The sequence below is a fragment of the Trifolium pratense genome, linkage group LG2, assembly GCF_020283565.1.
Source record: "Trifolium pratense cultivar HEN17-A07 linkage group LG2, ARS_RC_1.1, whole genome shotgun sequence".
Lineage (NCBI taxonomy): Eukaryota > Viridiplantae > Streptophyta > Magnoliopsida > Fabales > Fabaceae > Trifolium > Trifolium pratense.
In genome coordinates this window covers 59,705,274-59,733,106 of record NC_060060.1, presented here as the reverse complement: position 1 = coordinate 59,733,106, position 27,833 = coordinate 59,705,274, and the positions used below count along the sequence as shown (strand labels likewise).

General features: G+C 34.5%; 3 protein-coding genes and 1 non-coding gene across 5 annotated transcripts; all 4 read right to left on the bottom strand.

Moving 5' to 3' along the window:
* Nucleotides 1–110: 110 nt before the first annotated feature.
* On the bottom strand, nucleotides 111–5,171 carry LOC123909230 (importin subunit beta-1). The gene is made up of 3 exons (XM_045960030.1): nucleotides 5,014–5,171; nucleotides 1,531–3,954; nucleotides 111–1,438 (listed from the first exon to the last, which is right to left on the bottom strand). The coding sequence occupies exons 2-3, from the start codon at nucleotides 3,945–3,947 to the stop codon at nucleotides 1,240–1,242; spliced, it is 2,616 nt and encodes an 871-aa protein (XP_045815986.1). The 5' UTR covers nucleotides 3,948–3,954; nucleotides 5,014–5,171; the 3' UTR covers nucleotides 111–1,239.
* A 3,126-nt stretch (nucleotides 5,172–8,297) lies between these two features.
* Nucleotides 8,298–14,173, bottom strand: LOC123909229 (acyl-CoA-binding domain-containing protein 1). Of its 2 annotated transcripts, XM_045960029.1 has the most exons (7): nucleotides 13,304–14,118; nucleotides 12,341–12,446; nucleotides 12,051–12,154; nucleotides 9,656–9,747; nucleotides 8,902–8,999; nucleotides 8,441–8,658; nucleotides 8,298–8,393 (listed from the first exon to the last, which is right to left on the bottom strand). In XM_045960029.1, the coding sequence occupies exons 1-6, from the start codon at nucleotides 13,807–13,809 to the stop codon at nucleotides 8,482–8,484; spliced, it is 1,083 nt and encodes a 360-aa protein (XP_045815985.1). In that variant the 5' UTR covers nucleotides 13,810–14,118; the 3' UTR covers nucleotides 8,298–8,393; nucleotides 8,441–8,481. The 2 variants fall into 2 exon arrangements, with proteins under 2 accessions (XP_045815985.1, XP_045815984.1); XM_045960028.1 differs by having other exon boundaries at nucleotides 8,298–8,658; nucleotides 13,304–14,173.
* A 3,151-nt stretch (nucleotides 14,174–17,324) lies between these two features.
* On the bottom strand, nucleotides 17,325–17,395 carry TRNAG-CCC. Its single transcript has one exon. It is a non-coding gene; the product is annotated as a tRNA-Gly (tRNA).
* Nucleotides 17,396–17,621: 226 nt separating this feature from the next.
* LOC123909228 (thylakoid lumenal 17.4 kDa protein, chloroplastic) lies at nucleotides 17,622–20,737 on the bottom strand. The gene is made up of 4 exons (XM_045960027.1): nucleotides 20,569–20,737; nucleotides 20,359–20,498; nucleotides 18,393–18,639; nucleotides 17,622–18,003 (listed from the first exon to the last, which is right to left on the bottom strand). The coding sequence occupies exons 1-4, from the start codon at nucleotides 20,678–20,680 to the stop codon at nucleotides 17,780–17,782; spliced, it is 723 nt and encodes a 240-aa protein (XP_045815983.1). The 5' UTR covers nucleotides 20,681–20,737; the 3' UTR covers nucleotides 17,622–17,779.
* Between the last annotated feature and the right edge of the window lie 7,096 nt (nucleotides 20,738–27,833).

The window sequence follows — 27,833 nt, the reverse complement described above, 5'->3', positions numbered from 1 at the left end:
AGAATACTTCGGATTATCTGGTTTTTGTAACATTCCAGTACATAATATTCAAGTATATGCAAATCAATTTAAATTTGACAATGCAGGAAATATCGAACTGAAACTGGCAATGAAAATAATAAAACAATTATACAATTTTATCTTATATCAGTATATAAAAAAAAATTATATCACCAAACCATAATAAGGTATACAGGAAACATAACAAATGCCCGAGCAAAGCAAAATTCACAAATTTTTATATAGACACAAGGGAAAGATATCAATTTAAAGCTAAACTCAGACAACTGTGTTCCAGCAAGAGAAACAGCAATCCACCTCCATTTAGTTGGTTCTTTTGATATCACCACAATATACGACCAGCTTTTGTACCAATCCACAGGAATAGCCAATATATGATTTTGCATACCAATTCAAAACAAAGAAATAAAGAAGGTTTGATGATATCATGAATGCAGTATGATTTTGACCTAAGACACTGACGGACATCAAAATAGAAATGCATAATGCAAGTAGGAAGCAACTTTTTCCTATCCTGGGTCAACAATCACAAATGACTCAGAGAATAGAAAAGCAGTTACGTGTAGAAAAAGTAATATGGATGATAAACAGACTATGAATACACAGTGAGGTGATGAAAAAAATGACTCAAGAAGATGCAGGGTTAAAAGTCAGAAAAGGAGAGTATCTATTTAGAAACAAAGCACTTGTGTGGTGGTGTTGATGAAAACCAGTTCAACCCTGGGAGTTCATCTATTCCAATAACCCACGACCAGATCAGAAATTAAAAACAAAACATTTTTAGGATAGAACCAGTTTATCTTAACTTCCAACTCGACGTCCAAGTCTGACTAAGAGTAGAGTAGTTTCTCAGTCATGAATCAGTTACCTCTTCTCAGCAGCTCAGCAATTCAACTTACACTCCTCATGAAGATCTAAACCCACATTTGAAATCTCATTGCTAACTTCTTCCTCTTGAAAGTACTGGACTTAATGGTGCTCATGCAAAAGTCAGTGATGCATTCTTGAACGTACCGGACTTAATGGTGCTCATGCAAAGGTCAGTGATGCTTTGGAGATGATGCATGCAAGAGTTAGTGACAACTTGAAGACCTTCAAAAAGATACTTCTGTTGTCTGACCATGGAGACAATCTGACACATGCAATCCCACGACCCACCTCAACACACCCAAATGCATGCAAGTAGTTTATGACAGGATATGCTAACTGAGATGAACCTCAAACAGATATAGCGCGGCTGATAGCCAACTTGGCCCATTTAGCAGATTCTTTAATCATATGATCGTCTGAGGTCAAACATTCGTTTAAAAAGTCTCTGCTTGACAAAGACTGTTGAATTAAAGAAGCGGCATTGCTTCCAAGTGTATCAGCTAGATCTCCAAGGACTCCAATAGCTGTTTTCATAACCACGTCATCCCTGCGGTACGAAAATTCAATGAAGTCACTAAAACAAGGAATATATCACAATTGAAAAAATAAATTGAAAAAATAACTTTTGTCCTTTCTCACATGTCTTTTTCCATGTATATGCTATCCAAGAAGTGGAGGATGTGGGAAGCATAAGGAATCAAGAACTGCGTTTTTGATGAATTCTTAAACCCTTGGAAGATCCCAGAATATGCCTCTAATATCCCATTTCTCAGATTGTTAATGTACTCTGTCATTTCCAAGTCAAAGCCTGATGTGTGTGCGTACATCTCTGCAGCAATTTGTAGTGTGTTCATTGCGTACGTTAAATACTTATTGAAGTTGTCTCCTATAGCAAGTGCTATATCGCCAATGCATGAAAATAGCGGGGGCTTCACAGAACGGTGCAAGTTATCACTTGACAAATTTTTGAGAAGTTGTGTCATAATCCCATCACAGTATGGCAGTATTTTATCCTCCAATGCCCTGCATATGTCGCCTACTACACCAACAGTTACGGCACAAACTTGGTAATCCTCAAAATTCTGAAGGTCAGCCTCCAGAAACTGGTAAAATTCCGGCAGGTATTTAGCAAAATCAGGGCCTATTGCATAGGCAAGGGCTCCAATAGCTAGCATGGCTTCCTCATGTGCAGTGGCATTTCTACAAGCAAAGACCCTGATGAACAGTCCCATTATCTGATCAGCATACTGCAAGAAAACATATTTGGTAGGTTCTGAAGAACCTAGCTTCTGAATAATTACTTGCAAACACCCACAAAGAAGGCCTGTAAGTTCACTCTGTTTTTCTCTTTCATCAGAAGAAAGATTTTGTGCTTCAAGACATTTGTGCAGCTCCATCATGATGACAGCAACCAGTTGTAACACCAAAGGTGCTGTTTCATCTGTTGAACATCTTACTACTTCATTCAAAGTTTCATATGCTGCCGTTCTTAATCGTGATTCTGTAGCATCCTCTCTGTGGGTAACAGTGAGAAGGGATTGAACAATTTCCTGGAAAAAGGGAGTTATAGGAGATGTTAGCCCCACATCCTCATAACCCTGGGCAAGAAAATACAGGGCTCCACAGGCTTTCTCAGCAACATTAGGGACATCCTTCATGCTCTGAAGGAGAACTGTAATAATTTGTTGGGCATTTCCCTCATTAATAATAGGTGTGCCAACAATTGAACTGTGAAGAAATTCAAACATTCGTCCCAAAGTCCAAGCAGTGGTGTCTTTAACATGGTTACTTGGATCCTTCACTAGAGCACTGAGCATGAACGGAAGAGCGTGATTAACAAGAGGTACTAATTTGTCCGGGGAAGGCCCCTCCAAGATAGAGCCAAATGCATAAGTGGCTGCTTCCCTCTGTCTCCAATCTTGTTTTGTAATGTTCTCCTCAATGAAGGGCATTACCAGTGGTACAATATCATCTCCGGTAGTACGAGCAACTAAACCAAGGCATGTACCACCTGCCATTGCAATATTCCATGCACCTTCATCCAGATCTTGATCCTCTTCTTGTTTAAGTAATGTTTCCAACAGTAGAGGCACGAGTGCAGGAAGGGCTTGCTTAATGAAATAAAAACAAGGTATATCAGAGTCCCCGGTGGTATCACCCACATATTCTTCCAAGATATCAGTCTCCTCATCACAAATCGTGCTCCAGAATTCAATGGCTTGGAGAGCAACAGACTCCTCATCACCCCTAACAGCCTTTGCTGTGATGTTATATATATCCTGGATGTAAGGAGCCAGCTTTACATAATACATGGCAGCAATTGAGACCAAACATTCAAAAGCTGTCTGTCGTATTTTCACTTCGGGAGACATAGTTGTCTCACAAACAACTCTCATGATATATTCACGCTCCATATCATTGCTAAAATTAGCCTGTGCGAATCCAAGAGCATTATATAATGCCCTGGTAGCAGCAAGTCTTACGTCATTGTTCTTTTCAGATGAATTCATACCTTGAACTACAGCAGTAAGAATTTTATTTACTTGGTCTTGATCAACAACCTCATGAGAGACCTCTTCACACAAATATCCCAGAGTCTCCAAAGTTGCTTGCTTGACGTGAGCAGGAACTTGATGAATATTTGATAAAAGTGATCCTATCAGCTCAGGCCACTGTTTCTGAGGAAGCTCAATTCCAGCAATTTTGGCAACAACTTGAGTTGCTGTAGACCGAGCCTCAAGTACAAGAGAAGAGAGTGTTTGCAGCAAGCATGCCTTAACCTGGGCCTTTGCTGCAGAGTCCAATGACAACCATCTCTGGACCAATTCTCGCTTTCTGTTTTCATCCTTGGCATCCAATGCATTTTTAAGTATCAAACCTGCCAACTTTCGGCTATCAACTGGTTTATCTTCACTTGCTAACTCTCCAGAAAGAGAGACCAAGAAACCTGGAAGGTTTTGCTCCTGAAATTGCCGCAGACTTTCTTCAGCATGCTTACGTACAGTCCCATCAATGGATTGAGCATTCAAAAGTGCCTGAGTAACTTCCATCGCCATGCTATACCTAATTGCAAAAAACAACCAGCTCTTAATATTCCACTTATAAGTTTAAAAAAAATGAAGAAACATAAAAAAGCGAGGCAAGATAATGAGTCTATCAAAGAAACGATTAATTTATTAATAAATAAATTATCAAGATTGCAGATCTAAAGACCAACCAATTGGCCAGCAAGTTGATGGAAACAAAGCAATATATAAAGATGGCCACAATATAACAGCAATATATTATGAATCGAGCAGAAAAATAAAGCAAAAATACAATCATATGACTATGGTACAAAATGAACCAGGAAAAAGACGGACAGCAAAAATTTATTCAAATGAAAACTGAATTTCTCAAAGTATAACATACACAATATGCTCGAATAAACTAACAATTTCCTCCTAAACTATCACTCTCTCTCCAATTTAGTCCATAAACTATATAAATATAATCATAAATCCCTAAAGTATATGAAATCCGTCAATTTGGTCGCTAAACTATATGAAAACCCGTCAATTTAGTCCTTAAAATCTTAATAAGTTAATAGCAGGGTCTAAATTGACAGTATTCTTCAGGGACTACTTATTATACATTTATATAGTTTAGGGACTAAATTGAATACAAAATGATAGTTTATTTAAAAACTAAATTGATGGTTTATTCATTCTTTAATGATAGTTAGTTCATATGTGTAAAAAATTAATCGAGTTTTTCGCTATCGATAACATTTATCAACATGAAACAATAAAACCAAGCAAATCTGTAGTTAACCGAATGCAGAATTTACAGTTGACTAAACTATGGCAACTGCGTGTGCCCATGCTTACTTTTCATCTCGAACAAAAATTAACATCGAATGAATAGATTCAAACAAATCAATAATAGATCGGATCCAAATCAATACGAAAACCAATTCAAATAGATCGTAATTCAAAAAATGAATAAAACTAATGTGTCGAAGTATCCTAATACGAAAACCTAAATCGCAGAAACAAAAATTCGTAATAAAAATGAACAGAAAAGTAAAATTGGAGGGAAAATAACGAGAACGGAAAAAGTAGATCGGATAAACGAAGATACCTGGAATCGGAGAAGAGATCTGAAGGAATAGCGAAGGAAGGAGAGAGTGAGAGAGAAGAGAATAACAGAATAGAGAGTACACACAATTGTAACAGCGGTTACAATCACAAGTGCTGGGTTCGAATTATTATTTTAATTAAAAAATAAAAATAAAAAACAATAATAGAATTTTTATTTATTTATTTATTTATTGGACATTTTCTTAAAGATGGTACTATTGTAAATTCTTACAATATTTTTGTAAAAGAATTTTTTTATAAAAAAAATAATAATTTTAATTTTTTCATAATAAATAAGCATTATGTTTTATACTTTTATATCACAATTTTGGACCAACTTTAAAACTTCAACAATTCGTACTCGTCATAGCTTCACGTGGATTCTCAAGTGGTGATCAAAATGTTATCAACATTTAAATGAGGATGTTGAATGTCTGGACTTTAGTGAAAATTATCAAAGACTTATTAGATTAGTTTGGGAGGTACCATATATGTCATGTGTATCGTGAAGTTAATTCTTGTGCATATGTTTTGGCAAATATAATGTGTGAAAGTAGTGGTGATTTGATAGTTTTAAAACAATTTACAGCTTAATGTTTGATTTTATTTTCAAGCTGGTATTATATTAGAGTTGATACTCCTCATTTAGTTTTATCTTAATTTTTCTTTTCTGGACTTAGACGCTCTTGTAATCTTAAAAAAAAAAAAAAAAAAACAATTTTTTCATTTGACTGAAATAAAATTTGATGCATCTTTTTTTTTGTTTTTTTTATTATTTTGATTGATATTAGATTTTTTTTTAAAGAAAACAAATTTTATTGACGCAAAGCTAGGATACAAAAGGCCATATCTATATGGATATGGTGATTATCTTTTCATGTTTTTCAATAATAAAGTATTGGAGTTTATAACCATCGTTAGTTCAGTGGTGATTGACGTTGAATTTGGTAGGGAGGACCACGATTCGATCCCCGCAACTGCGATCGGGAGGGGCTGAAACCACTTGACGCCAGAACTGACCCCCGAACCAGATTAAACTGGTGGTGAAAATAAAATAAAAAAGTATTGGAGTTTCTATCATAAAAAAAAAATGGAGTTTCTTGTTAGTTGTATATCTATTCTATACTATATATAAAGAGAATACATGAGTTTTTGTGTGAATTTTTCATAATACTAACAATATCCTTGATTTTTTTAGTAGCAACAAAAATATTTTATTAACAAACTCACCATAACATAAGACATATTTTTATTTTTTTTGACATAAGTTAGACACAAACGTGTCTGCCTGGCCCGCTAGTCTGATTTTTAAGTAATAATGATTATACTTCCTCCGGTCCTTAATATAAGATACACTTTTCTTTTTAAATTCATTGCAAATTTAATGTATTTAGTCAATAATATGGACTACATATATTAGATTATCAATGAATCTAAAAAGTAAAATTTCTCTTATATTAAGGACCGAGAGAGTAGTTAATAGATATCGTAAAAATAATTGCATGTAGTAGCATACCCTCTAACATCGATTTTCTTTTGTCAAAAGAAGAATTCATTTTTCAACTTTTTTTTTAAGCAAAGGAAATATATTAAATAAGGAACAAAAAAAATTAAATAAAAAGTTGGAGGATATAAACTATTTTTCACATAAATAATAAACTTCATACTTATTAGTAAATTTATTTAAAGTTCAAGTTTGATGAGATTGGTTTTATCAAATTAATCAATTTTTAAGTTTTTTTTTTTCTTTTTTGACTAAATACCGAATTTTCAAAAACAAAATGAAAATATTAAATATGAATAATTTTCATTTTCAGATTAATTAATTATTAGACTTTATGGGTACAGGGCGTACAGCGCGGAAAGGCGGTGCCTTTTGCCTGGACGACGGGCCCGCGTTTGAATTCAATGAATCATCAATAAATAAAAAAATAAATCATAAACTATTATTGTTTGTTTGTGCCTTTGTGGGGTCGTTTATTCATTCATTCATTCATAATAATTGAAGTAAAACCAACTTGCCAAATTCAACATTCTGCAGCATTACAAGCGAAGAATTCAATTACAGGTACAGATAGTACACCTGCTAAAAAAGGTACATATGATAAGGTCACATTACTCACATAATAGTGATACCAGCATATACTTGAACATGTAAAGTTTCTAAAAAGAGAATTTATATGGAATTTATAGTGATAAACGTTAAATATAAAGTTAGCGGAAGAGATGAAGAATAAACTAGTATAATTTTTTTGAATCATATCAAATACATTCACCATTAACAGACAAATTCATTTAAAATATGTGGTGCATGTTTGTATCAACTATCAAGGTTGAGATTATGATTCCAAAGATGCGTGTTAATGGTTTGTCACCCAACACAGGTGCATATTTGGATCTCAATTGCAACAAGTCAATAACAACTAGCTCGTGAACCGTGAACACCTCCTTTAACAACTAGCTCACACACTCATCTTCGATTCAATGCAGACGTACATAGATGAGACAATGAATCAATGATAAGCATCTAAAATGCCAACTTGTGAGACAGAACAGAACCATTCATAAACGCTTGGGACAGGAAGCTAAGATCCGTGTAGGAAAACAAAAGAAAATGAAGAGATTTGTAGACTACGAATTTTGATTTGGAGGGAGCCAGACACAACATTCGCAAATTCATGGTCCAACCCACTACCATGCCTTCTGTGTTGAAGAACATTAGTGGCTTAGCCACTACAAAGAGTTGCGCATTGGCAGTAAACAAAGTGAGGAGTGAAATGATGTCCCCTGATGTTGACTAATAAGACTATGGTGATGCTCTACACAGGACTGTTGGTAGAAATTGGACTTTACCTTCATATTGCATGCAGAGACTCAGTCCACAAAACTATATAATCATGCGACAATTTTTTGGCGATAATTGTTAATGAAAGTGCTCACAGTTTTGTAGCTTGTGTGATTAAAATAAAGTTTATGAAGATATCATTAGACATAGAAATAATGCATTTTCCAAAGGTATGATAAGGGAGTCCCCGTTAATACTTAATACATGTATCGGGTATGTATCTACCGATTAGTTTAAAAAGAAAAGATATTCCGCAAATCAATAAATGATTTTCCGGCAATCTGGATTCCGATCCTACACCATTTGCGGACCTATCCCCCCCACCAACAATAACTATCCCCTTTCATTGTTGGAGTTGTTGCTGCTATAGTTTTCTCGCATGTATCATCATCCCTCATATAAAGAAATGAGGGACCAAAATAAGGAGTTTGAGCAGAGGAAACAACATAACAGAATATACTTCATTAACCATTACCTAAGCAGTGGATAGGTGTAGACTACAGTTAAAAGGGTGTGTACACCAAGAGTAAGGGCAAAAAATTCAAGTTATATGGACACGTGCATCCTGAAGGGATTTGGGCAAGGATGTACTAGCCAAAAGCAGCAACATACAAAAATGAACAATCATTTTACTTCTCCCTCATGCTGCATAAATGGCCACTTGGAACTACAGATGTCACGCGAAGAACTGCCATCATTATCTTCTGAATGGATGTCTGCACTATGTTTCACTAAGTATTCAGCTATGGCTTCTCTCTCGCACGTTACAGCGTAGTGCAGTGCAGTTTGTCCATCATTATCCTTCAAAAAAGAAAACATAAGAACAACAGAAAGTAGCAAAATTGAGTTTGACATAAGTTAAAATATGCACAAAATCATATACAAAAGCTTGTGCTATACTACACTATGCAACTTATGCCGCGAAGATTACTCAAAACCCAATAAAGGTTCCGTCCTGTTTCCATTCTAAAGAGCAACAGCTAAGACCTTAAAGCATATGGAAAGCTCCTGAAAGGCTGCATTAAAACATATACTGATGAATACCTTGGCATTTACATCAGCATTCTTGCTGATCAACAGCTCTGTGACATTAAGGTGGCCACGATCCACAGCCCAGTGTAATGGTGTCCGACCCTCACTGTCTGCACACATTTCAAAAAACGCATGTTGTTAAGAAAAGGAAAAGTAATAATAGTATAAAGCTATTATTAATTTGATAACCCTCACACAATCAATCACAATAAGAATGCTGAGGATACTTATAGGACTTAATGATAATCAAGAAAATAACATTTTTTCACTACAATCCAACTCTATAGGCAAAATAATACAGAACTTCCAAATTAGCAGAGGTCCACGAGATTCCTCATCTCATGCCACATTGGCAATTCAACTTCTAATTACCAATCAACTTTCTATCTTTTTTTTTGGAATACAACAGGGGAAAGAAGCCCAAGAAGAAAAGGAACTAAATGGTGGAAAGAAACACCCCTAGAATCAACAACAATAACCTGAGGCTTGTTGAAAAACACATAGCAACTGACTTAGTTTTACACAATTCTATAGCAGTGAAGCATGCATATGCATGCTTGTGTTAGGCTAGTCAAGCAACGCTGCTAAAATACAAATTTATGTTTATCTTACTAAAATAGGTGAATGCGCAGAACAAAAGCTATTAATGAGGGACTTTGACTATTTTGAAACCAAAAGAAAGAAATTAAAAGATTATTGACAACTTGCAGCACACTTGAGAATAATGCATAGTACAGTTGGAAAAACATATATCTAAATAACCCACCCTTCAAATTCACTGAAACACCATTTTCAATACACTTGAGTAGATTAGCCACATCTCCTTCTCTTGCAAATCCGTGAATGGCGTCCATTTTCCTGTAAAGAAAGATAATGAAATATCAATATCTACCAATGTTTGGTTTTCCCAACTGTAGCCTTTTGATGAAGAAACTTCCTGATTTTTTATTGTTATTGGTGTTCAAATGTTATTCATTAGATTAGATATAATTGGCACTTGGTATATTGAAATACTGTCAGTAAAATACTAAAGTCTGCTAATTTATAAATTAACCTTGTAATCAGTCCATAAAATCCTTAACTTCACCAAAACGTCAATTGTTTAATGGGAAAGGCATACACGGCATAGGGGAGAATAGGTGATTAACAACAAGAAGGTGATGCATAAGGAGGGCAAGATACGTGACAACTAAACGGATACTATATGAGAAAGAAGAGTAATGCTATGGTCACACCCACTATTTTTTTAGGATTTTTTAAGGATTTAAAAAAAAAAATAGAAGGTAGTGTGTTAAAAAGAGTGTGTTAGTGGGTGTGACCATAGCATTACTCTTCTTTCTCATATAGTATCCAAAACCCTTTGACAAAATGCTATGCTTTGGTCCACATTTTTTTTTTTTAAAATCACTTACCTAATGACCTATTCAGCCGGTAGAGAGAAAAAACAAATTCCTGTATGAAAAAAAAAAAAAAAAGAGAGAGAAATCAATTGCGTTCTCTGCTCCTCCGCCTCTCCTCCTTCTCATTCGCTCCATCTACACGGGATCTCGTCTCTGCGAAAATATGTTTTACCCAGTCCTTTCAGTTGCAACCTCTGATTGCCGTCAAAATCGCCGCCGGCAAGCTTAATCGATTTTTAGGTTCCCTTTCTCTTTAGACAAATTGAGATAGGTATTACAATGGGTATTATCCATATGCTGAATTGATTGAAGAATTCAAAGAACATCAATTTGCTATTGATGTTCTTTGATAACACTACTGAAAAATGGCAGATTCAATTTTCTTCAATTTTTTTGGGAGTTGAGTTTTAGGATTTTGGATTGGATTTTGTTGCTGCATTAGAGTTTGTTTCCTTTTGTGTTTACTTTTGTCAAAGGGTTGCTGCTGTGCGGATTATGTTTCATAAAGGAAGAAAGTGCTTAATTTCAATGTCAAAGCATATGTACCAAAGCATAAAGAGAACTGCATAATTAAACTTTGCACAAAATCTGCATAATTAAGTGGGTGCTATGGCTTGTTTTGTCGATTCTGTAACATTCAAACATATGCAGCAAGTGTGTGGAAGAAGGGAAGGAAAAATATTCAACGGAGAATAAGAAATGAACAGTTTCGGGGAGTGTGAAAATAAATCTCTTAGATTTCCCATCAACCGGTAACAAGTAACTGACTTAAAAAAAGTAATGATGTGGACCAATAGAAGGTAGTGTGTTAAAAAGAGTGTGTTAATGGGTGTGACCATAGCATTACTCGAGAAAGAAATGTATTAGTTTTACTAAGTATGTTTGCCTCCTCCAATGTGATCTCTAGGTTTAGAGGGGAAAGTAATAAATTTACACCACTGTTGATATTTAACATATCCATAATTTGATATGCATCTAACCTAATATAATTTTCTCATCAACAATTTACAAGTCTTACTTTACCCTCTAAAGTAAATCACTCATTTTAGAGGAGCCAAATCTGGTAAAACAAGGGAATCTCGGAGAAGCAAACCAAAGATTTTATGCTATCCTATCCTTTATAATGCAAAACTTAGAAAATTCAGAGTTGACAATACAAGAAACTAATATAAATACTTCATTACTTGTATAGAAGTTAGTTTCAAAACTCTAAAAAAATATTGAATTAAAAAAGTTACAGAAGGTTGCCTTAATCACTGGAATCACAAAGCAATATTCACCTTGCTATGTTAAAATAACAATGTGACTTGTAATGTTTAAAACTGACAAGTCTCTCTGAGTGTATCCTAAGCCTTAGCATATAAAAAGAAAAAATTAGGATGGGAAACAACTAAATTTGAGTTGAGGGAAAAAAAACTGAAGATAACACTATAAGTACCAAGCAAAGATATAGAAGAAGCAATTAGTACCAAGCTGTCTTGCAAAAAGCAGCAAAATGTACATTCATGTTACCAAAATGCTGTCTGGTGTTTGAGTTTTTTATTTAAAAAAATAATAGAATATGCTAAATGTGTAATATATGAAGACCCAAGGTAAGAGGAGGAAACTGCATATGATCGTATCAGAGCATTCAAAAAAGATCTTGACAACAAAGACAAGATTAAAGAAGGGGAAAGGAGACTTTGTACATGGAGTGAGAATTAGTCTCACTCCAGATAGATACATGCACAAAAACAGAGACAGAGTTTTATAAAATCTTACGAGTCATTGCCGCATTCCTCTTCATAAACAAAAGAGCTGAATACTGGTCCCATTGGTCCTCGAGCGTCTGAACTAGGGCCACTACCGTCACCCCTTTTGCTCCTCTGTCACAGACACAGCAATAGTAGTAAGGTAGTTAGAGACAAGATAAAAAAAATCACACAAAGACACGCATAACAAATTTAAGTTGTAAACATACTACTTTCATTTCAAATACAAACATTCTCCCTTTTAAAGAAAGAAGTAATGATTCATCCATTTAGAACACGAAAACAGGCTTATTAGCTCACCAAAGGGGCACCGTCAAGCCAAGTAGGATATAGCTCCGACACAATATCAATGTACTTCTGCATTGCATCTTCAGGAGGCATCGCACCCAATTTCTGCCACGCTTGCCTACAAAAAAGATGGAGGGAGACATTAGCATCAAAGCAAACAAAACAGTTAACAAAATAACCTCTCTTTTTATGTAGTGCAGAGAGATAAGATAACCACACTTAACCAATGCACATAAGAATTCATAAGATGTTCCAAACATCATTAAGCTCCCAATTAAACATATTAGCATTAAAAAAAAGCCTATTTGTCAAACTACAACACAAATACATCCAAAATACGCCATTTTTGACGGATCCCATTTCAAGTTTGATATTTAGGCATATGCTAACTAGCGTACCAGGGGCACTAGCTAACGTTACAAATTTAGAAATTTTTTCTTGAAAATTGTATAGTCAAACACCTTGAAAGTCTAAATTTTGCTTGTCTCAATACATATCTTTTCTTTTATTTCTTATTTTAGTTCCATAACTAGTGCATGCACCGGGTGGACTAGTTAGCATGACCCTTATTTTATTTTTGGAAAAGGAAGTTATCCTCCACGGGCAACTGCAGTGACTAATTCATTAAAGCAACCAAGATCCATTTAAGGGATTGACATCTCCCAACAAATATATTTCCATACCAATTTCAAGTTTGCAATTTTTTTTTTGGTTTACATTGGAGCTGAGGATCGAACCCGAGACCTCTAGCATAATACCCAAACCCCTCGCCATTAGACCAAACCTAATGGCTTAAGTTTGCAATTTTGAACAATAAACACAACAAACATTGCTATTAAAACACATAGACCAACGCAAACAAAAGATTCCAAATATATCATGTTGCGTAATGTTAAAGCTCTTTCTTTCTTTTTTTGTCATCTTCAAGATTCAAACTCACAAATAAAGAACAGTTTCAAGAAAAGTGAATACTACCATTTAGCACGAGCCGTCATTTTAAGAGGAGAAGGTTGAGGAGTACTACAAGGACCTTCAGTTGCAATCTTATACAACCCATAAAGCTGAAGCTGAACATCATTAGAAACTTTCTGCGACAACCGATCAGCGGCGGCAGCAGCGACAAAAGCAGTAGCAGCGCTAAAAGCTTCATCCAATTCAGTACTCTCAACACCTTCCCAATCATCATCATAATCATCATCACCACCGTCAACGCTTTCATTTCTAACACTACCTTGTTCAGCCATAACAGATTCAGCTTCGGTTTCGAGACGGTGGTGAGAAGGATCAGAAACGACGTCGTTTCGTTTGGAATCATGATCGGGAATTGTGTTTGTTGTGGTGTTGCGTGTGATTGTGAGATTTTCGTTGTTGAATGAAACGACGATTGAAATTAGTTTAGCGAGAAGGTAAGAGAAGATTAGACCAAAGATTATTGATTGAAGAAGGGATTGCCAATCATGCCATTCACCAACAACACCCATTTTTGTGTTGTGATTTGTGAATGAATGAATGAATGAATGAAAATTGAAACCCTAGAAATTAATTAATGACCTAGGTTTTAAGGGAATTTTTTATTTTGTGTTTAAGCTTAAGCGTAAAACTAAAACCCTGTTTAGTAGTTAATGTTTGTTTTGTTGAATGAGACAGTGAGTGAGAGAGTTAAACCGTTGGAATTGGAAATGACGAAATAGAGGAAGATTGTTGTGAAGGAGTTGTGAGAAGAACCGATTTGATGAAACGTGAGAGAATTGCAGTGTTGGCGCTTGAGGGAGAGTTATCTGGTGTTTCTAGGGATAATCGTGCGATGTTATTTAAACAGTGACACGTGTAATGATCATTGATTGTTTTTCAAAGAATCTACCGGTGAGCGGTGATATCACGGACAAGAATTGGAATATTTTTGCTTTTTTGAATGCGATGGACCACGCGGTTTGGTGGGCTTTTGATCAGCCAGCCCTCTTTATTTAAATGAAAATTGCTTTTTAGACCCCCCCAATTCTTCTCCCAAACCCCCAATGTTGACCGTTTTACCCTTGTGAAAAAACGTTCCGTACATGAAACCCGAACGTACATAATTTCGTCTCCTATAACCCGAAATATTGCTACGCGATGAAAACGTATGGGCCAGAGGCTATAAAACATGCGTTCGGTAGTTACGAACCGAATATTGTTGTTTTTATCGTTTCGGTACGTACAAACCGAAAACGCTGCGGTTCGATCTCCAGTTACCGAAGTAACCCTATATAGCCTAGGTGACATAAAACTGTACTTTCATAACCACTTGGACACTCAATCGGGATTGTTTCGATCTAAGGCGTTTTTGGGAGGTTTTGAAGGCATCAAAGCAAAGTTTCATCACCAAAAAAGGGATCTATACTCATTTGGAGTCATACAACAAGTAATCTTTACTTTAAACTGTTTATTTTTAGAGTTTTCAAAGTTTACCTGTCAAACTGCGTTTTGGTAGATAGGTATCGAATCCAGGGTTCAGTAGATACAAACTGAAATAATAAAAAAAATCCTGATTTGCTTGTTTTGGTTGAAATACTTAGGTGTTGGTATGGCAGAACCTCTAGAAGATAACTTACATCTCCTTTCCACAACGAGACAGCAACGTGTTTTCCAAATCCCGGCAACAAGGACAAGTCGGTCGGACCACCATCATAACATGTAACTGGTGTGGTTTTACTTGTGGCGGATTTTTTCTTTGTGTTACTCTCTTAAGTTTTTTCTGTGGTTTTTTAGGTTCTGGTGGTGGTTGTTCATGTTCCTCTTCTTCCTTCACTTCCTCGGAAAATTTTTCATCCTCATCATTCAATTCATCCCCAAATTCATCTTGCAATTCGTCATCCTCATACTCAGCACCATGTTCATCCTCATTGGTTGGCGTTTAGATGGATCGACGGTAAATATTCTATGTCTCTGTTGTCATTTGACTTGAGTGATGAGGTGTTCCTTACAACACCCATCGGGGTAGAACATTTTTCTCCATACACTCCGATGCAACGCTTGACAGTGTTAAATGAATCACTTGCTTTACTCTCAAATTATCACGATGATATTGTTTTTCACATATCTATTCTTGGTGAACTCGGTGTGAGTGAATCATGGATCAAACTATATATTTATGGCCCCTTACCTTCCATCCGATGGCCCCCAATTGGATTTGGGAAGATCGGATATATGTTCATTAAAAAAAAGATAATGAATTCGTCTATTAATTTGAGCACCCAAATGATTGAGGAGGTTGATACTATTACTGGTGGAAAGACATGTGGAAAGACACGTGAATTTATCTGCGATCTTTACAAGGAAAGCCTTCTTTCAATTGGTGTATCAAGTAACTAGTTTTCTCTCTTCTCAAGCACCAATTGAAAATGGAGAGCTTAATAAAATAATGCTTCAACCATATATTTTTTCCCATGTTGGTGAGTGTTTTAATTTTTAAACAACCTTCAGCCATATATTTGTTTCCATGTCGTCGGTGCATGTAAGTGAATTCAGATAACACCATAGTGTGTGAAAGTTACATTTTATCATCTCTTTGGGAGCATAAATCATAATTTTGTTGTACATTATTAAACTAAACTTCTCAAAGTTTTCTCGTACTTTATTCAGCAATTGTTACTTTGCTTTTTCATGGAGTTGAATAGTCGTTGCCTTATGGTATTGTGAGTATATAATTTTTGAGAAACTTTACCATACTATATAGGTATACATAGTAAACATGGTAGAGCTATATCAAAACAGAGAATACAGCAGACCTATATATTGGTTACTTTTATTTTAACTTTTTTATTTTAACTTTCACCACAAGTTTAATCTGATTCGGGGGTCAATTTGACATCAAGTGGTTTCAGTCCCCTCCCGATTGTAGTTGCGGGGGATCGAACTGTGATTTTTCCTATCAAGTTCAACATCGATTATCACTGAACTAGCTAACGATCGATGCTTTTATCTTAATTTTTAATCAATAAGTATATATCAAAGTCAGTTTTATATATACCAATCGTCAGTTGGTTCAGTGGTGATTGGTGCTGAACTTGGTAGGGAGGACCGCGGTTCGATCCCCCGCAACTAGGATCAGGAGGGGGCTGAAACCACTTGATGCCTGATCCCCGAATCAGATTAAACTGGTAGTGAAAAACAAAACAAAAAAGTCAGCTTTATATATAGTAATGAAATAAATTTAGGATAAATGTGCGGTGTATTAGTTTTTCTTTTATAAACAAAATTAAATTACAAGGAATACAAAATGTACTTAACTCTTACAATTCACAAATTTTAGATACTATGAAGGCAAGTTAAATGATTATTATACCGATCAACATAACCATATGAAATATTGGTCCCAATTATATTGAGAAATCAAAACCACAAGATATACATAATTTGATCAACAAGTACAAATAAACTTGGGAAAACGACTCTAAACATAATATTATTCCTTGAGATTCCAGAGACGCCAAAGATACTATGTCGTAATTTGATCAACAAGTACAAATAAACTCGGTAAAACAACTCTAAACATAATATTATTCCAGAGACGCCAAAGACACTATATATCGTAACAAGCCAAACCAAATGTTTTCTCTTGGAACCTTTCTTGCCTTTCACCAAATTGCCAAATAGATTAAAATGACTTCAAGTAATTTCAAAAATAATATTGTCCACTTACATCCAATTATAAATTTTCCTCCACACTTTGTTGCGAGATTAAGCTATTAAACAACACATGATGAATCTTTTCAACCTCTCAAAAACAAAAAGTATTAAAGTATTAAAGAAAACTTTTATATATATAAAATATACATAAATAAATAGATATTGTATTAGTAAAAAACTTTTTTTTTTTTTTACAGAAAGTCAGAAAGTGAAAAAGCAAGCAAAAAATAATATAAGAAAGTAAAACAATTATATAAAAAAAAAAAAAGAATAATTTCTATAAAAAAAAAATAGAAGCTAAAAACAATAAAATAAAAAATAAAACAAATGTTGCGCATCCAGGGAATCGAACCCTGGTCAGTACCGTGGGAGGGTACTATGATACCACTACACCAGATGCGCCTTGTGAATATATGGCCAGAACTGTCGATATATAATTATGTTCACTGTCAAAACTTCGAAGGATGCACATAATGACATAAAACACCAATTGATATCATTAGTTTTTATAGAAAAATTGATTGATTTTACACCCGCAACTGTGACAGTAACAAGTGCAAGTAATTAACCATACCATTATTAATGTCTTCAATTTTTAATTTGAAGTGAACACAAATGAAACAATACATTACAAAGAAAAAGAAAACAATTCAATTTACTTTTGGATGTAATGTAGAAAACATATACTAGTTCTCCTCATCAATGCACTCTCATATACTATCATGGATTCATGATATAGTAGCTTATAAGAAAAAAGAAGACATGAGTGAAGATATTGTTTAATTATCATCGACATCCTAGCTCGGCTCTTCCATCGTCACTGATGGTCGTATTTCTGCATATCTTTTGGAGATCAATGTAACCAATGATAGTGTCCTCAAAAACTGCACCATCTAGCTTAGCTTCATCAAAAGTGGAGCCCGATAAAACTGTGTTCCTAAATACAGCTCCTTCAAGATCAGCTTTCCCGAAATTAACACGATCCAAGACTGCATTTGAGAAGTCCACACCTGTACAAGATCCCAATCGGGTCAGTGTCTTGCCAATATGACAGATTGATTTAATTGGTACACATTGTTAGTGTAAACATATTTTACACGGTCAATCAATCATAACCGTCAAATCATTAAAAACATTTGACTTTATTCATAAGTACTTCTAAAGTCATTCATTTGATGGGTTGTAATTTGCCGGCAGTGTAAAACTTTCTACACTATTGTATACAATTTCAAGCTTATTACATGTTTTGCAACATAAATGTTATGCTTCATAAATATAAGTTTATGTGTTCCAAATGTTTAAAATTGTATGAATGTATGTATAAACATGTATTTGTCATATATGAAGGCTAAAAAAATCATCAACATTAAGTTGATTTTGTACTAGTAAAAAATGTTACCTCTAAAGCTGCCACCAACAGCATAAGCCTTTGACATTACAACTTCTGTCATGTCAGCGCCGTCAAACTTGGCATCAGACATTAGTGCTGCAGACAGGGTCTTCCCCTTCAGGTTGGATTTTTCATTTGTGAAATCACATTTCCGGAGATCTAATGGTTTGTCATACACACCATTCGCCTGACCAATTGTGTTGCCAACAAATGCACGTTCGCAGCGATCGGGCTCAGTTGACAATGGGGGAAGTCTCTGCAAGAGAAGTGTGAATCACATTTGTCTTTCACAAATTTAAACTTAATAACATTTTTTGGCACAATACATCACTAAAACAGACTAAATTTGCATATTTCGTCAAAAGAAAATAAATAATGACATGTTCTTAAATATTCAATACTAGCCTATATGAAAAATAGACCTTGAGGTTGACCATAAAATGGGAGTTTTATAAAACATTAAAATAAAGATGTATAAACAAAGAACCAGCCCCAACTAAAAACAATATTGGGTTGGTAAGTAATAGTAATACTACTCCAAGACTTCGTAATACAAGACAGGATCCCATAAAGACTAATAGAGAAAGACAAGTGATATCGGCAAACCTAGGAAGGACATTTACTTCAGGATTTAAGAGAAATATCTCTAGAGACAGATTAATTTTCGCGCAAACTTGTAATAGGCTTCTGTTGGGTCATGAGGGGTTTGGGGATCTAGTGGGATCCATCAACGGGACACGCCACCTGAACACCTTTGTCAAACTCGACATGAGGGGTCCGAGGATCATCTCATCGAGCCTCAAACAACCACATAAGTGAGTTTGACATCACATCTTAACCCAAAACCTTAAAACATTAGGTTTATGGGTCTTCTCACTTATAAGTTTCACCATCCACTTTTCCATCCAATGTGGGACTCAACTCACACTTGAAATATCAAGAGCTTCCTAACCAAATCCAATTCTAAGTTAATTAAGCTGGATTAGCTAGATGCAATAATTAAGGCTTGTGGCCTATAAATAGGACAGGGGTTGAGAGGAAGTCTATTCAATTGGCGAATCAAATTGAGACTACAAGTGATCAGATTTTCTCGAATAACCTTAGAATGTATCTTCATTCTTCTTCTATACCAGTTGGCTCTTATCACCACACTTCAAACACAGCAGTAGTGGTTTACCACAAGTGCCCAAACTTGTCAAAACCTAAATGTTTTAGTTTGAACATAGTGTCACTTACAAGTTTACAACTAACCGTTAACAATTATATCACATGTCCTCAAGCCTCAAGATATCTGTCCAATGGTAAATTGTAAACCAAAGAAATATTCTCCTTATCAACTGTGACTATGGATGGATCGAATCATAATAGCAAGAAGATAATCAAAAGATAATTTGAGAAAAAATATTTTGATCTCTTCCAAGTTCCAACCCGAGTGGTTATCTTGTGAGAGTAAAATTTGTTTATAATATCGTTGCTATATCTCAAACAAAACACCTAATATGTTCAGTACTATTATCATGCACATGTAAGTAATTTGGTACAAATTAATAGGAACAGCAGCCAAATCAAGGGGTTTCGTTGAACTTGTGTTTGTTGAAAACTCATCTATTAAACTCGTTGAATTAGTGTAGACACTGCTAAGAGTTCCACATCAGTTGCGAGATGGCTTGACCATATGTTTATAAGTGAAGGCAATCTTCATCTTACAAGTTAGTTCTATAGGGTTGAATTAGGTCCAACTCCCAATTCTAAATATGACAGAATGATCAAAAACTAAGCCAACAATTTACGGGCCTATTTAGACCGACTTATTTGAGCTTATCTACCGACATGAACGTGTATGAAAATGGTTTATGACATGCTCATAGAGAGATCTATTAACTATTAACTTTCATATAAGATACCTAGGAAATGCATTGCATAGAGTGATATCATGATATAGCTTAGTTATTGATGAGTGTTACTAATATTGAACCTGAGTGGCAGCAGTAACAGGAAATGAAGCAGAAGTAAGAGTATAAGCTGCAAGAAGACCACAAGCAACACCCTTGATTCTGTTGAAATTAAGTAACCTTGCTTTATTATCAGATCCATCTAACTCAGCTTCACCTACAACTGCAAAAAAGTAAAAACATTGGTCACATATAACAAAGCTAAGAGAAAAAATAGAAAGAGTGATACATACCAGAGCAAGTGATTCTGAGAGATGAAGCTGAAATAGTGAAACATGAACGTTTGGTTGAGATGTTTCGTATGGACAAACCAGTTCGCGGGAGTGAAATTGAAATGTTGGCCATTCTTCTTTCTTCACTTCAACCCACTCCACACCTGAGCTTATCTGCGGATAAATATGTTACCTGGCATTACACGTGGCACTATGCTGCTAATAATATCTATCAATTTTTTAAATTTTCTCTCAAAAAGGAAAAATAATAAAAAAATTGAGAGGGGCTAAAATAAAATTGAAGGAAATGATAGAACTTTACTCTTAACTTAAGTCTTTTCGTTGTCCAAAAACCTAATTTTGTCTTTCACTCCTTTGTAATATTTTGAAAGATAACTTTGTTAATTTTTGGAAAATAACTTTTGAAATTAATAAATTTATGTTAGTTTGCAGCTTTTGTACTTTCAGTTCTTCTTCAACACTTAATTTCTTGAAAGTTCAAAAATAACTTTAAAATTTGATGAATTTATGTCAGCTTGCAGCTTTTATACTTTCACTTCTTCAACATTCAACCTCTTAAAACCTCATATTTTTTAGGTCCAAGATCAAAATTGCTTCATTCATTAAAGTTTTATCCACTCATGTGGCATCAAATAATATGTGTTTTAAATTGATTTTTTTTTATTTAGTGTATTTTTTATATAGAAAATGTACTGGTACATATTGGATTTTGTTTTCTTAGACAAAGGTACATATTGGAAGTTATGTTCTAAGAATATAATAATGACATTTCAGAACATAACTTTTGAAATATTTCAAAATTAAACATGTATCGAAAGTTATCTTCCGAAACTCTGTAAAATTTACATGACCTACACAATAAAATTATCAATAAAACAGAAACTTTTGAAGAAGAGAATAAAACAGAAACTACTGAAAACATATAAAAAAAATATAAATAACTACTCGCCAATAAACGGGCGGACTTGAGTTGTTGAACCCGGATACCTAAGTTGCCCCGCCCCGCTTTTGGGCGGGCTTAAATGGGGCGGGCATGCCCACTTTGCCACCCCGTAGGAGCAATATGCAATATGGGGACTTAAAAGCAAAATTAGAAATGATAAAGGGCAGAAATGAGAATACGAAATTAGAAGATAAGTCAAAAGTCAATGGGCCAGCAAGCCAGCCCATCTGATCCGAAACAAGAGTAACGCGTTAACGCAAAAAATCTGATTAACAAATTAACGAACACCGTAATAATCATACTCTACTTTTTTCTTTTCTGTAAGATCATCATTTTGAATTTCAATCTCCTAATTCTGATTCTGATTCCATCGTTAAGCAACGAAATCAATCCAAGATGGAGAGATCAGATGGAGAAGGTTTTTGCTGGAACGGCATGGCGAGCTGGATAGGTATGAACCTTGCAACTGCCTTCTTCTCATCTCTTGAACGCTGTTCTTGCATCAATCTCTCAACCTCCGATGATCCAGACGATGCTCTTCTCATTCTCCCTTCCGATTCCCAACGATTTTCCGATACTTCTTCTCATCTTCATCCTCCTCCTTCAACCACCGACGAGGCTGCCGCTTCCTGACTCCGATCAAACTATTACCGGTAGTTTATAATAATATTCTCCCCCTTTTCTTTTTTGCTTAATTTCTTTATTAGTTTAGTTTTATCAATAAACAACATGGATTGTAACTTTTTGGATCCTAATTTCTGATTATATACATGCCTCCTTTATGTTGTTTACTTTTTTACATTCCTTCATGATTATAACTTGTAGCCTTCAGATTAGCATTTTGTTCCAACATATAATTAAGAGCTTCTTTTGAGAGAAAAAAAAATAGATATCTGTGAATTAATTTGTTTGTTGAATGTATATTAGTACATTTGAGTTGAGGAATGAATTGAAGCACGTGGACACTCCTCAGACACCGGACACAACATCGACACTTATGATTACACTGATTTATGTCATTTTCTCAAATTATTGGTGTCGACGTGTCCGTGTTTGTGCTTCATAGTGTCACACATGATCAGTTAATGGATAGTATTTGTTTGAAGGGTCTGATCTTTTGTATGAATCTACTAATTAATCCAACACTACTAGATAGAGTAGTACCGACATTTCTGATCAAAGAGTTGTCTAAACACATGTCAGTGTTTGACACAGAGATCATTGACACTACATCGACATGTGTGACTGTAATTAATTAATTAATTAATTAATTTTCTCAAATGATTAATGATGTTGTTGACGTGTCACTGTTAGGGTCGTGTGCCGCATGACTTGTGCTCTTTGTCTGTGTAAATGTTTGATAGCTTCTAAATGCAATATCGGGTTTACTGTTGCACAAATATCTCAGGGATCCGACATTTTGTTTATACAAAGTTTCTTCAACTTTTCTCCTGACAATCTTTTCAGTAGTTTGACATTTGATTATACATGTGCGTGTTGGGTTGCAATTGAACATTTTGAACCTTTTCAATACATTTGGAGTATACATATAGGATTGTTCCCTTAGTAAACAGATTTCATTCCAAAAAGCATCAGTATCATAACATACTCAAATATGTCAGATCAAATTTTGAATTCCTCAGTTCCATTTAGATGATTTCCAATTACAAGTGTTTCATCAACATGCAGGCATACAAACAGCATTTTAGCTTTGTTCTTCACTCTCACACAAACACCACACTCTATTGCACATTTGGAGAAACCTTGCTGCAATAAGGAGTCTATCCTTTTGTTTTAGGTCCTTGTGCTTGTTTTAGCCTCATATAGAGATTTCTTCATCCTATGCACATCTCTTTGTGCCACTGACCTACAATTAAGGTGGCTGCACTACATACACTTCCTTCTCTAGTGGCCCATTTAAAAAGACAAATTTGACATCAAGCTCAAATAGTGGCCATCTTCTGATACTTGTCAAAGCAACCACCTATCTTATAGTTTCAATTATGGGCAGTAGGGAAAATACATCAGATCAGAGTATACCAAACCAGCTATCTAGAGAAACATGTTTGCCACCAATCTTGTTTTGTACTTGTTAAATGGCAATGGATTCATCTCGCTTCAATTTCTGTTTGTAAACCCATTTTGGAGCAATTAATTGCTTGCTAGGAAACAATCTAACAAGTTTCCGTATATGATTTTGTCTATTGCTTTTAGTTCCCCCTTCATGGTTTCTTTCAACACTTTATCAAATTGTATTAGGTCCTTCTCAGTTGGTATTTCACCATGAGAAAGTAACTCAAAGCCATCATATCTTGCTGGCATATGTCTATTTCTTTGTGGTCTTTAACTGTTTTTTATACTCTCTGTGATTTATGTCACCTTCATTGTTTTACTCTTCAAGCATAATTGTATCTGCTGATCCAAACTTGTTGCACTTTGTTTTCCAGTCCTGCAATCCCATCATTTGTTTCACCAATTATCACTTCTCTATCAGTCTATTGTATGCACTTTTCTGAGTTATAAGGTTATATAACCTATATGCTCCCTTAGGATAATACCCCTCTAAGATCACCATATCACTTTTATCTTGTAGGTTTCTCATGATCAGAATGAAATTGATCATGATTGCTGGAAGATCCCTTATTTCCACCTCTTTTGTTCCTCCATTTGCCTTAGTATAAACTTTCGAACTCAGTGTAAAAACAATTTTTTGTCATTGTCATTTATAGGCAAATATGGGGTTTGGATGCAACTTTTTATTTATTTTTTTGACCAAAGTTTGGAGGCAAACCTTTACCTGAATGTAACCAAACATTATCTAATGTATAAGCTTTTTTAAAATAAGATTTATATTTATGGTCTGAGATGCTAAATGGAAATTAGCTAAAGAAGTGACTACTTGAACTAGAGTGTAGACAACCAAATTTGCATGTCTCCAGATAAGCTCAACTATAAAGTTTGGCAATACTGGAAAAAACTCTTTGCACCAATGAATGATGGATCCATATTTTGGTCCTTCTACATGTTTGTCTCAAATGCTATCTGTCTTTAAAACTACAAATTGTAGCTCCATTAGTCACCAACGAATAGCCTTGAGCACTATCAAACACTTCTCCTTCACTAACCCATAGGTAGGAATTAAACCAAGAAGTTAAAGCTTCTACAAAGTGCCCATTTTGATTTCTCAGCTTCACAAAGCACCCCACAGTTTATCAGTTAAACCTCAAGTCCAAAATATCCCACTCGTCGTAGAATATGATCCTGCAATTGAGAATTGGCATGAGTAAATTTCCAAATCAAGCAAACAGTTTGGGCTCGATTAACAATCTGGAGAGGTTCTTTAGAAATTAATCAGGTAGGTTAAAATTTAAAAACATAACAATGGAATGTGTATAGTTTAGGAACACAAACATTACCAACACAAAACATCTCTCTTTCCTATTTAGAGGTGAATTAATATGTAAATTTTAACTTCATCAACTTTAAAAATTGACTATCCTTAGAGCACATGTTAGCTTTTTCCATATAAAAATTTATCAACCTTTATCTCTTTAATCTTCTTAACAAAAGTTCTAAAAGTACTTATAGCATGATCCTAATTTTAATATTGAACTAGTTAGTTAGTTTACTTATATTAATAGTAGCTTTTTCTCCTATTCTTCTAATCAAACTCATCACTAAGTAACGTATAAGCTCAAAGTCTTTTAAGTATATTCTTTTTTTTTTTTTTTTGGATTAATTAGGCGAGTTCTATGGGTAGACACTAGTTCATAAAAATTATCAAAAAGTTAACGTTCAATGACAATGAATTAATTGAAGTTTTTTTTTTGTTGGTACAAGTAGAAGAAACAAAAGAAAAGAAAAACAAATTATCTAGAAAAGAAAGTCCCACAAGCATCAGCTAGCAGGAGAAGATTCATTCCAATTGGGGGATCAACTATAGGAGAATATGCCTCAGGATTGGCAGCTCCAAATTTTGCAAGGTAGTCCGCGCGTGCGTTCAATTCAAACTACATATGTATTTATTTTTGTTGTTTTGATTAAAGTAATATCAATTAAGTCATTATCTAAATCGTAAAAATGAAAATGGCTATTAACCTCTAATTTCAAAAGACAACACCGGGCATGGTTGAAGTTTTGAACATTTTCAAGCATTGATCCATAATGGTATCTTGAAAGTAGATGTTTATTGTCATTTTTATTTTGATGACTTATAGTGACTTAATAGATATTGATTCAATAAAAATAAAGAAAAATAAATATGTATTTCATATTGAATCGACATCAATTAGATCACCACAAAGACAAAAAGAGTATCATTGATCGTAGAACCATGAACCGTCGAGTGAGTTCGAGTTGGTTCATGCTTTCTATATATATATAAGTCGTTGTACGCTAAGGCAAAGGTTGTAACCATGCGTCATGCGTGCTGTAAGCGGGCTATAGTGGGGGAAACTGTAGGAAGGGGGACGACCTGCCGAATTCACATTTTTTAATACTAATTTTTAATATTATTCACGGTGGACCATATGATTGTGATGGTGATTAATTAATGGCTTTAAAACTTTTGAAATAAGCACAAAACTTTCACACGAGCCAGCCTCACTATCATTTGATGGAATACATATTTAGGAAGGGGGGAAAACATGTTATGGGTCCCGGAAAAATGATGAAAAGTGAAAACACATTTCACCAAAAGTAATGTCCTTAATTAAAACTTTTGAAAAAAACACAACATTGTTAACTTGGTGGAGATCAAACTAATACTAAACATTTACTCCCTCCGTCCCAAAAAGAATGACCCATTTTGAATATATGCACTATTCATATATATTGTTTTGACCATATTTTTCTACTAATAAATAAAAATAAATATTAACATATAAGATGTTGTTAGATTCGTCTCGATGAGTATTTTCAAAATATCAATTTTTTATAATTTTTACTATTATACAATTAAAGATATTAGTCGCCAAAGTTATGCATTGGCATGCGTGTTTCGGTCAACTGGGTCATTCTTTTTGGGACGGAGGGAGTAATCAAAAGCATTTTTAATGTAACTAAACAATTAATTAATTGCAATGATGATGTACACCACCTATAGAGCGCAGACAATTGTTGCATGTTTCTTTGTCGGGTTTGTGTATATTTTTATCAAAACATATCTCTCTGCTCCTAAGTTAATCCAAAGTTATGCTTTTTGTCCTTTACTATTGATTAACACAGCTTTTAGCATTTGATTCTCTGTAACAATGTTCTTTGGTAGGTAACACTGTATATAGTGTACTAGTTTCTTTGGGTCTAATGTCAAAAGGTGAAAGTGAAACTGTCACGGATAAAAAAGCAGGTTAAGTAAGATTGCAAGCAAAGTCTAAATTCACCTCCTCAAAAAATTAATCACCCTTTTTTTCCTTGATAATGTCATTGATTAGATTAGATTCCTTTGTAGTGTCTATATGTGCTTGTAATGTTCACAACCATGTGCTTTTGATTTGGTTTGTCTGTTCTTGCTTTATGGTTCCTCCGTGGAGGTTTAATGATCATATTTTGTTTCTTCTACAAAGTGTTTGGTTACCAACTGTTTTAAGATGCTTAATTTTCTTTAATAGTAAGTAGTACTATACTCTTATATCATATGTTAAGTGCCTGTAGTTTTAAATATTAGTAGTAGTATTAGCTAGTATCTTTATTAACTGAGTTTGAAATAAACACTTACAATTAAGTTACTGTAATGTTGTAAAAACTACAAGTTTCAACAAAATCTCAATGTTATGGTGATTTTGTTTAGTTCACTGTTTTATGCGAGTGTCACATTTGCTTATTTATTACTAAATAAAGGAATTATCATATATATTTTTTTGATAAGAACAACACGAGGAAATTTGTTTTCTCTATATCATCATCTAAAAGAAGCAATAAAGAGGAGGGAGGAATTGACATCTCAATTACCCTAAAGTCTCCATTAAGGTCGAGGTTTGTCAATTTATCTACACTTTGATTAACCTCGTGATAGACATAATTAACCTCACAACTCCGCTCTACCTAATCAACAAGAGATAAAGCTTTGCGAAAAAAAAAACATAAAGGTTACCAGTTTTTCGAGAACAAATTATGGCATAGGGATTACTAAATTTGTTACAACATTTATCCCTAAATATAGAATTCTACTCCTCCATCCTATAATAATTGCCACATTTGTAACAAAATTTTGACTCAAATAAATTGTCACTTAATTTTCAATGTAACGCTAATTACTCTTTTTCCAATTTTACCCTTAATTTCAATTTATTATTTTCTACTTTATATTTATCATCATCTCTTT